General features: G+C 35.4%; 1 protein-coding gene across 5 annotated transcripts in view; it reads right to left on the reverse strand.

The window, feature by feature from the left end:
* The window catches only part of SLC23A2 (solute carrier family 23 member 2), a 113,336-nt gene that overhangs the window by 32,589 nt on the left and 68,974 nt on the right, over positions 1-11,773 (reverse strand). For all 5 annotated transcript variants that reach the window (XM_027865214.1, XM_027865215.1, XM_027865213.1 and 2 more), the window contains 4 exons: positions 9,372-9,470; positions 6,967-7,083; positions 3,803-3,960; positions 483-571 (listed from right to left, as the gene is read on the reverse strand). In XM_027865214.1, the coding sequence (XP_027721015.1) occupies positions 483-571; positions 3,803-3,960; positions 6,967-7,083; positions 9,372-9,470 (463 nt within the window). The remainder of the gene's footprint in view (positions 1-482; positions 572-3,802; positions 3,961-6,966; positions 7,084-9,371; positions 9,471-11,773) is intronic.

The following is an 11,773-nucleotide window of genomic DNA, read 5'->3' on the forward strand; positions in this document are numbered from 1 at the left end:
ACACACACACACACACACACACACACACACACACACACACACACACATACGGGCACTCTGATCTAACTGTACCTTTTCCTAAATCTACTTGTACAGAAAACCTGAGTCATAGGTAAATTACACTCTTAAGAGAATAAAAATGGAAATGACTAAGACAAAGAAAAAAGTGGTGATAAAATTACTAAAGTATTTTATCTGAAGTTAAAGTATTTACAGTAAATATTTCATATATCGTGATTCTATGTAAGTTTTAAACATATAATTTTTTCCCCTTTCAAAATGGAGATCTCATTTTATGGGTACATTCAATAGTATTTATTCATTTCATGAAAAAAACACATTTCTAGGACCTGAGAATTGGTAGGCAAGAAGAGAAAGGAAAAAAATATGCTAAGAATAAAAGTGCTGCAAGTCAATATTGCCTTTTTTATTACTTAGTTCAGAGGGTACAAATTATATATTTTGAAATAACAGTAAGTTACCTGTAGTATTACATTTCCATTTATCCAGAGACAAAATAGCTCGAGCTGGGGCCAAAAATGCAAAAGCACTGGCCTGAAATAGAGGTAACCTAAAAGAAATGAAAACAAAACCATAATCATAATACTAAAAACTTAAACAAATAACAGTATGACTCAAAATTTATCTTCTAAAAATCCTAACTAAGCATATATTCCTTGGGAAAGAACATATGAAACTAGAGGCACTCACAGAGCTAAGAATACCCAACATGCAAAGGGGTCATACCTGAATGAATGTTACTGGCTGGGGTCAAGCCAAGCAAATCCTACTGTACTGTCATCTGTCTGACAGTGCAGGTAAATGTTTGACCCAAATTTCTTCCTGATCACCTTCCTTTCTCCTTCAGGGAGACTGTGCTACATACCACTTCCCTCATTTCTTATAAGACTTAGAGCCAGAAAGAACCAGAGAGATCTCACAGTCCAAGGCCCTCTTAGAATCACAGAATTTAAGAGGTGGAAGAGCTCCCTGTAGCCACCCGGTTGAATTCATACCTGAAAAAGAATCCTCACCATAATAATAGCAAGTAAGTGGTCATGAGAGGAAGCCCACTAGCTAAGGCAGGCTATTCCACTTCTGGACAACAAATTGTTAGAAAGACAGCCTATATCTTGAGTTACCTTGTAATATTAAAATCTATGACTCTATATATAACTCCAATAAAATTTATACATAGTATTTGAAAAGAAATTTGGCAAAACAGAACAGATAAGAATTAGGAAGGACTGAACTCATTAATCCAGTATTTGATAAATCCAAGAACACAAAGTACCTAGAAAATAATTCCCTATTTAACATAAGAAGATTGGCAGAAATTAGATTTGGACTAATACCTTACATTATATGCCACAATAAACTAAAAATAGCTATACTATCTGAATTATTATACCATTAAAAAATAGAAGAAAACCAGATCAGATAGCTAAATCTCGGTTAGAGGTTGGTGAAAATAAAGATGTAATTTTTTTTTCCTGTCCAAGTTCATGGACACAATAAAACCAATCCAGAAACCAAGGGGTCTGAACTAGTCAGACCACCTCATTTTAAAGATGAGAAAACTGAGACACAGAGAGGTTAAGTGACTTGGCTACAGTCACAAGAAATATTAATTATGAGAGGCAGGATGTGAACCCAGATTCTCTTACTTTAAAACCAATGTTCCTTCCACTATGGGGATGATGAATGAAAAATGAAACCTATGAAGTGGTCTCATTTTTCAAATTCATACTGCATATTTCTGTTGGGATATAATCAATGACCACATTTTACAAAACTTTAACTCTGAATAATGAGAATTTAAATACTAATGACTCCCATGAAGTGGGATTCATTCACACTAAATGAGGTCTGTCTATAGATGATTAAAGAGAAGGGTAAAGAACAAATGGAGATACCAAGATGCTTTAGAAAAATCTGAGAGGAAAGAGATTGCTTAGTTGGCAAAAAACTTCATAGACAAAGTCACAGCTGATCTGAGCCCTGGACAAAGAAGCGGACTCCCAAAGATGGTGATTCTGGGTGGATGCACCGGGATAAGGGGTACAGGGTGAGATCAGGGTATAGCTGGCAGTCCAGGATAAATAAAGCATATAAAGGTATGAGCCTGGAAAGGCAGGACAGAGTCAGAATGGGCAAAGTTTTAAATGCCAGCCACAGAGGCTGTGGAGCAGGAGAGTGTCGTGATCCAACACAATTTTCTCCTTCATCTCAACTACTCCCTTAACCACTAACCCAACCCATTTCCCACTTGGGTATACATCCCCTTTGATACAATTACTGAGTAGGCAGGAGGAGAATACAGAGGTCGGTCAGAGCCCGAGCTTTTCCTTCCTCATTTTTTAGGCCTTTGTCATTAATGGAACTCTGCTAAATGCTACACTAAGGTGACGCTTGAGTCAAGGCCTGGTGGTGACCCTCCCTGAAAAACTAACACTCAAAAGTACAGTCTCTATAACACTACAATTTTGTCATACAAAAAACTCATGGAATCAGAACACAGATGACATGCATACACACACAAATTTCTGAGACTGTCCACAGATCTCTCAGTTTCTGTATAAAGACATGAAACAAGATTCATCTCCAAAAGTGCTAAAGCTCAGCTGCTTTTACAAAGGTAGTGGTAGAACTAGCCATATTACTGAACTGCCTTAGCCAGCAGAGGTTCTATTTAAGATCACAGGCCATAACTAATGCATTGTTGGTTGAGCTATGAACTGATCCAACCATTCTGGAGAGCAATTTGGTACTATGCCCAAAGGGCTACAAAACTGCACATATTTTGACTCAGCAATACCACTTCTAGGTCTGTATCCCAAAGAGATCACACAAATGGGAAAAGGACTCACATGTACAAAATATTTATAGTAGCTCTTCTTGTGGTGGCAAAGAATTGGAAATTGAGGGGATGTCTATCAACTGGAGAATGACTAAACAAGTTGTGGTATATAAATGTAATGGAATACTTTGTACTATAAGAAATGATGAGCAGGCAGACTTCAGAAAAACCTCGAAAGACTTGAATGAACTGATGCTTAGTGAAATGAGCAGAACCAGGAGAACACTGTACACAGTAACAGCTACAATGTGCAATGACTAACTTTGATAGATGTATCTCTTCTTAGCAATGCAAGGATCCAAGACAACTCCAAAGGACTCATGACGAAAAATGCTATCTACATTCAGAAAAGAACTATGGAGTCTGAATGCAAATTGAAGCATATTATTTACTCTCTCTCTCTTTTTTTCTTTTTTGGTTTGTTTTTTCTTTCTTGTGGTTTCACCCATTGGTTCTAATTCTTCTTTACAACATGACTAATGTGAATATATGAATGTATATGTAGAGCTTACATCAAATTGCATGCCATCTTGGGGTAGGGGGAGGGGAGAGATGGAGAGAAAATTTGGAATTCAAAGTCTTATGGAAGTGAATGTTGAAAACTAAAATAAATTAATTAATTAAATATTTAAAAAAAAAAAAAGATCACAGGTCATAGAAGTATGATAGTACTCTGGGTCCTACATAGAAATGCATCTTTATAACTTCTCTGGATACTCTTTTCCCAGTGTCTAAGCTATCCAATCAAGCTACCTTGCCACTTGCTTAGGCCAATTTTGAGTCAATATTTGGCAACCTAATGTTTCATGATAGCTCCATAGCATATGATCATAAACAGGGCCACAGTACACATTTCATAAAGCTATACATACAAACATCATCATAGTCTTATGTTGCAATGACTAGTTTTTAATTGGAGCAGCTTAACATCCCATATCTTACCTGCATCCAAAAGTTGTCTGTAACAAAGTTGTGATTCCCACACAGAAGAATATGGTCCCAATAAGCTGACTTGTAGCCCACTGGTCATATCCAACACACATAGCATCAGCTAGTAAGAAGGGCACTGCTATGGTACCACTGAAACAGGTCAGATAGTGCTATAGACAACAGAAAGACAAAGATTGTTTAAAAAAAAATACATATACACATCACATACACACACACACCACTTCAGTTTTATAATTCTGGCTTAACTCCCTGTCCCAACTCTAATTTAAAAATAATCTAGGGCTAATTCCTTTCAAAGTTTTGATTTTTGATTATACTATTAGAGGATGTTTAAACTAGGTTAACAATGCAGATTTTCTTGTGTTTTTGTAAAACAAATGACATCTAAGTAACCTTCCAGTAACATTTCCCCCCCCAAAAAAAGGTGGAGAGGAAAATTTGAAAAATATGTTCCTGTAAAAGATTGCCACAAAGTTAACAATAACCATTTATGGAACAACAGGCAAGTTATTCTTTGTGCCTCAGTAACCCCTTCTGGTTCAGTATGTTTGGAGGAATCAAACAGCATATACACAGGACTAGAGAAGATGATTTATGACTGGGGAGGGAGAAAAGAGAGCTTAGGGGGAGACGAAAAGATACACTATCATTTTACCTACGTGATCTAAGGACTTCAGGGCCCTGCCATCCTGCAATATCCCTAGGACTTCCAGATCTTTCCACCTGCCCTACAGCAGTACTTTCTTTTATATCTTATCTTCCCCAATTGAAGTATAAACTCCTTGAGAGAAGGGACTGTTTTGATTTTTCTATTTTTATCCAAAGCACTTCGCACAATGCTTATAGCACACAGTAAACACTTAATAAATTGTTTTTCCTTTAATGAATTCATGGGAAATACCCTACTGGAAGACAGCCTTTAAAGTATTATTTTACTTTACTGAAACAAATGCTTTTTCATAACCAACACACATAATAGGATAGCATATTCTCTACATCCTTCTATCAATTGCAAAATAGTAAAATATGGTCCAGTGTTAAATATTGCTTGCAAAAGCTTGGTTTTCCCTACTAATAACCTCATCAAAGATTCACTGGCTTTCTATATAAATGACACAAATACTTTGCATAGATGGGAAAGTAGGCACACATCTCAGTAGTTTTTGACATTCTCTTGGTCATCTTTTCCTAGTATTACTTGAGGTATATAAAATTTTCCCCACAGCCCCTGTGGTGTCTTCCCAGCTTTCACACACCATGTGTATCACTCCCTCAAGTTCCTCACAACTGTCACCAGCAGAATGTATCATCAACATAGACACTTGCTCCTTCACCAACTGTGGGTCTCTTTGGAGCCTTTTCTACTTCCCTTCTAAGCACAACCAGGACAGCGGCTCTACTATCCTTGATACCAAAAAAAAAAAAAAAAAAAAAGTTATAACAAATCTTTGCAGATCTTTTCCATTTTTATTTTGTTTATTATCATCCTTCTACTTTCATCCTTAAATATTCTCACAGGATAACTACGGTTAGTTGGATGTCTCGCCCAAGTTTTCCTTAAAGTAGTTTTATCTTCCACTTCTTTTCTCTGCTCTATAAGTCAAATGATGATCAGAATCATCCATCATCTTTTCTGTAAGATCTGATAAATGTGTTTACATTCTAAACCAACATTACCTTTGACATTCATCCCTCTTCATCCAGCAAATGAACCAAATGTTTGTTGACTTAACAGGGCTGAGTTTTTTGGTATTCATGTTGTGGCAATTGATCTACTCTATTAAACTCCTGTATAAACTTAAGTTGAGTGGTGTACAGAGTCCTGCACATTCAATCAGGAAGACATGAGATCAAATCCTGCCTCCAACTCTTATAGCTGAATGAAGCAAGTCACTTAAATCTCTCTAAACTTCAGTTTCCTTATCTATAAAATGAGGGAGTTAGATGTGATGGCATCTAAGGCCCCTTCCAACTCCTACAGCCATGATTCTTTGACGATAAATGTCAATGTGATTCCCATTTTTCAATATCACGTTTAAAGAGTTCATCATTCAGTTATTCCAACTGTATGCCATTTTTTCCCCATTATTCTTTCTTCCAGAATGGAGTTGCAAAGAATGAAATGGTAGAAAATTCTACAAGGAGTTCAATAAGACCCACCAACTTAAATTAATATATAGTATGTACACTCTGACTGACCTTCAGTATAAAAGTGGAAAAAGATAAGGACAACAAGGAATATTTGGGAAAGCATGGGTTAGGAAGGAGGAATTGAAGAAGCAAAAGACTTAAACACTGCCCTTTTTCTATGAGAAGAAAGGGACAATACAAGAACCAAATCAAATCACCAAAAAATGAAATTAAATCTATTTTAGTCATCAGAAAACTCTTTAGTAATGTAGGAACTACCCCTGAATCAGTTATCTGTGCATAGTCAGACCATGGACTTTGCTTCAGAACAGAGATTAGAATTTGTAAAAAGCTAAAAAAATACTACTACTATCATTGCAAAAAGAAAGGAATCTGCCTACTTCTAGGAAAATCCTGTGCAATTTTTGAAGTTCTGATATTTTTTGTGATGATGAATAGAGGAAAGAAAGAGCAATAATTTTAGAATGGAGTATTTGGGAAAAGGGAAGGTAGCAAAAACAAATTTTGCTCATTTTGACTATCAAACCCTTACCCTACATCATCTAAGCATCCTGCTCCACCACCTTTTTTTCTTCTTAGAAGCAGTAGAATTGTGAGGTTAATGAGAAATGAATCTGTAGCAAGGCCAATGAAAGAAGCAACTTACTGATAAATGCAGACCTCATAGGGGAGGTTGGAAAGTCACTTTTCTTTGCTGCTTCATTTTCTTTTCTACACTCTTCTCAGCTACGTTTCTTTTCCTTCCCTTTTTATTATTTGCCTTGCATCCCTATACTTTCTTTACATTCTCTTCCTTTCTTCCTCCAGCTTTTCCATCCTTCCACCATAAATGTAAGAAATTTGCCATTTTATAAAAAATTTTGGCATGCCTAATTAAATTAAGCAAAAATTTAGAATACATACACTAATAAATAAATCAAAGCAGAATTTTATGACAACAGAAAATGAAAACATTTAAGAAGTGAATAGTGGTACTAATTTCTAACCATATTTAAGAATCTTACCTGTAGCCCTAAGAATATACAGAGATACCAGGGAGGTACATCTTCTATTGTATAAATCATATCTGTTCTCTGGGGATCTAAACTTCCAGTGCTGTCCAATGTCTCTGCAAGAGAACTCTGTAGAATGAAAGAAGTGACTAATTAGCATTTTGAAAAAATAAAACCTTTATTTTGGGTTAAAGTGGCAAAAGTTTAAAAGTTACCATTTGACTACCCAAAAAAGCAGCAATAAAATAAAATAAAACCCATGACTTTAAATGTTACTATCAAATATCAAATCAATCCACAATTACCCAAGGGAAGATCATATATAAGAGCCAACCCTTACCTTACCATCTCAGGGTGACAATGTATTTACTATATCTGGAAAACTTTCTCTGGAAAGTAGATAAACAATTTTAACCCACTTAAAGGTTCTGAACCCACTTCCCTGGTTTGGGGTCAATGGCATACAACTTGCAATGGCAACACATAAGTTGAACTGTGTAGTAACCATAGTGAAAATACCAAGAGCAATGAACAGTTTAGAATGGCAAAAAGAGCACAGGACTAAAAAACAACTTAGAGAAATACACTTGTGGGTAACAAACCCACAAAAATCCATGTGGTGCACTGTAAAGAGCACTTGGGTTCGAATCCTAGCTCAGAAACTATGTGACTCTTTCCCCATTCAAAAATGATGAAACAATTACTTTGACTACCTACATTTTTGGCTAATTTGGAGAAAAACATTTTCTAAGCATGCTACGGAAATAGATGATAGCAGATGGGACAGTTTAAGCGCTAACTGTACTGATAGTCATGAAACATTAAAAAGCCCAGGAAAAGATCACCAGCATGCTTACAACATCTTCAATAAAAGATCTGTGTTGGGGCATGGGGTGTGTGCCTGTAATCCCTGCTTACCAGGGAGACTTGAGACTGGAGGATAGCTTCAGCTTGGGAGTTCTAAGCTGACTGGATGCTCACACTAAGTTAGGCATCAATATGGGTGAGTCCCGACAAGCAGAGTATGAGGTTACTTTTGTAGGACCAAACTGGCCCAGAAAAGAAACAAAGCATATCAAAACTCCCATGTTAATTAATAGTGGGATTAGGCCAATGATTAGCCACTGCACTTACAACCTGGGCATGATGGAGAGACCCAGTTTGAAAAAAATAACAACTAAAAAAGGAAATGAAGGATCTATGGAAGAACATGGACAAAAACCACGTAGGACAATAAGGAATGGATCACTTTACAAATTGCCCATCTGGGTAGAGTATCCACACAGATAAGATTGTGGTTTCATCAATGTATCAAAGTAGAAAAGCTACTTTGACAGAGACAGATAGCTTTTCAAAGTTTGCTGAGCACCTACCTCATAGCCCTGTGAAGGAATTTGTACAATTACTGTGATTTCCATTTTATAATTGATGATGCTCACACAAACAGCAAGTGAAATATTAGGATTCAAACTCCAAACTAGCACCCTATGCAATCACACTTCTATACTTGATAAATAAAAATATATCTATTTATCCATATACAAATGGACAAACAAGGAAACCTAAAGAGTATGTAGGATAAATGACAAGTTGCTACCGTTATGTGTATATTACTGAGTGAGTGTGTGTGTGTGTGTTGTGTGTGTGTGTGTGTGTACACACACATATATTTTAGTGGAAAAGTTTTGGATGTATGTTCAATATATGTTTGTAGAAGTTAATTTTAATGAATTGTTTTTGTTAAGCAAAATTAATTTCATACTACACATTCTATTTTAAAATTAGAGTAAAATGAAAATCCTTAGCAGAAAATTAAATAAAAGGGCAGCATCAGCACCCTTGTGTACTGCTTTAGAGCTATTCCCTTAGTAATAATCGTTGACATTTATATATAGCTTTAATGTTTGCAAAATGATTCCCATACATTATCTTACTTGTTTAACAATAACCATGTGAGATTAAGTAATACAGGCATTCCCTCCCTATTTTACATAGGAGGAAAATGAAACACATAGCGCTTAAGTGACTTGCCCCATGGATACACATCAATGAATTTATGAGGCAGGATTCAAATTCAGGTTTTCCTGACTCAAAAATCTTCTGCTCCTTTTCAAAAGAAAATTTTGGATACATGTGATATTTTTCAACAAGGAGATCAACTAGCAAATGGCTTAAACAGCAGTAAGATGCACCACCTACAAAGAAAAATGAGCCCCAAAGTTAGTATTTTTTTATTCTATTTCTGGTCAGATTTGAAATATGTAAAAAAAGTAACATGTGTGAGTATATTTAACAGAGAAGTTAAAAGGAAGAGACAAAGAAAAAAGATGAAGAAATGAAGTAATTATCAACCAAATTCAAGAAATCTGCTTTGCTACGGAAGAACAAAGGTTTCTCATACAAGAGAAAAACAATACCTTTTCAGCTATGCCATTTTCTGTGGTATAGATAGCCATTAGCTCAGTATCTTCATTGTCCTGTTCACCACTTGGTGTGGCACCTCCATTTATTACCACCTAAAAAGAAATATTCCATTAGATTGTTATTTCAATTTACTCTGCTTTCTGTAAATAAATCTATCTGAAGCTTTTTTTGGAAATCCTACTAAAACTAAAAAGCTGAGACAGGTTTTAAAGTTTGCCAAAGATCTTAAAATAACAGCTAATTTATTCTAAAAATGCATTGTGAAAATGTAATAAAACCACCACTGTAATTTCTTACTGGGTAAATTTTACTCCAAACACTTTTCTTTTTTTTATATTTAACAGTAAAGTAAATATTCATATCATTTTAGCCAAAAGTAAATTTAAAAATCTCCTCATGGGTTCTTACAAAAGCATATTTGGCTCTTAACAACTGTTCGCCCACAAAACAAAACATTCATAGGATATGTGTTCCCTGCTAAGCGTCTCCATTCTGTATCAACATTCATTAACCAGAAGAACATTATTGCTTACTATACTAAATTCACTAATTAACTTGACTCCAGTTTTATTATTGAGATTCTGTTCCAAGTCATACTATGAACAGTACGTGACCTATTAAAAAGGTAAGATGCATGAACACAGTGAACTCTTCAAAAAATAAAATAAAAACAAAGCCACAAACCAAACCCACAGTGTAACTGAGATCCAATTTTAAATCCCATATTGGCTTAAGCTAGCCTTCACTTTTTTGCAACTAACCTTATGATGCCGCACAAAACCTGAACTATGAATTTTATACGTCCAGTGTCAATAAGGAATTGTTGGAACTGACTGACAACTCAGAGTGCTCCCTCAGTTGTCATACACCCAAAGAAATAAACAAATAAGCACTAAAATAAGCAATCCCTAACTTACGGAGAGATTGAATTACTGGAGTTTAATTCTAAGTCAAGTTGTTTGAAAATTGGTAGTTTTCCCACAGAAACAATGTTATAGTGGGTAAATAAGTTTCCCAAGTCTATTTAACTCTTAGTCTATTTAACAATCCTTAGCAGGATCAAACTGCAACACTAGAGAACCAAATATTATTTCTGTAAGATGCTTTAAATTCACATTGGAGATACCAGGAATACATCCATACACTGCTCCCAAACATGTATGTCCAATTCCGTAACTCCAAAAAAGCCTACCAACTCATACATGCCAGCAGCTAGAGTTTCTTCTCCCATTTTCCCACACATTCAGCTTTTCTGGGACTTATAGTGGGAGAGATAAGTGGGTAGGGAAGGACTGTAAAGAAAGATGAAGACTATGTTTAGCAAAAATAGAGTAAGACAGCAAAGACTGGACAAACAGGACTAGCAGAGGGGAAAGAGTGGTAAGAATTGCACAAGCAGAGAAACTTCTTAAAGAAGAGTACCCTTCTTGTGGAGTGGCATTCAGGGTAGGATGGAGGTCCAGTTGGCTCCCTATGGCCCCTTTGTCCATATCATTTCACATTCATCTCTTCCGTCTATGATCCTATAATAGAAAGGGGTGTGTGTGTGTGTGTGTGTGTGTGTGTTGAGGGCAGGGAGATGTTTACCTGATAAAATCCATCTGCTTTATTGATATTTTTCAAACAGCTTTTTAAAAATAACCACAGTCTCTTAAAACATATTATAATTTTATGCTAAAATCAGTTTATCGGGAAAAAGTTCTTAAGATTTGCAAGGTTTTGGAGGAAGTGCCATTAAAACTGCTGGGTAGTACTAATTTTAAAGAGTTGATTTCTAAATGTTATTTCAACATTAACAAAATATCTTACAAAGTTTGTCTAAATGTAATGTCTGTGGTTTTCCTTCATATTATTTAGAGTATTGCTTAGATGATAGGAAACTTCCACCGCCATTTCACTTCTTCAATGGGAAACTTTTTATATAACGTTAACAAAGTATTACAATTTGGGGGGGATAAGATGTACTTTCATCTCAGCAGAGATTGTTTTCATTTCGTTTTTCCTTCACTAAAGGTAAGTGCTCAACCAACTAAACAGCTGGTGGCTATGCCTCAATTCACTATCAGTCAATCTTTATTAGGTACTTAACAAGGTGCACAGATTTTTGTACTATAGAGCTCATATATTAAGTCGGTTTTATTCAAGTTGTTTCCTCTACAAGGAAAATACAACAATATCATTAAGTATCATTAAAACAGCCTGTTAAAATTTCTAGGACATTAGATATTTTATTAAAATAAGATTTATGAATTTAAAGCTTTTTAAGTCTCTGGAGTGTTATGTAATATATGTTAGTAAGTTTATAAGGAAAGAAACTCTGGTGATAATACAGTAATAGTAATAGAATTCAGTTCATAAAATAGCAGGTAAATCACTTAAGTTCTTAGTGTTCCAA

Source organism: Vombatus ursinus, unplaced genomic scaffold, assembly GCF_900497805.2.
Source record: "Vombatus ursinus unplaced genomic scaffold, bare-nosed wombat genome assembly UNPS02014778.1, whole genome shotgun sequence".
Lineage (NCBI taxonomy): Eukaryota > Metazoa > Chordata > Mammalia > Diprotodontia > Vombatidae > Vombatus > Vombatus ursinus.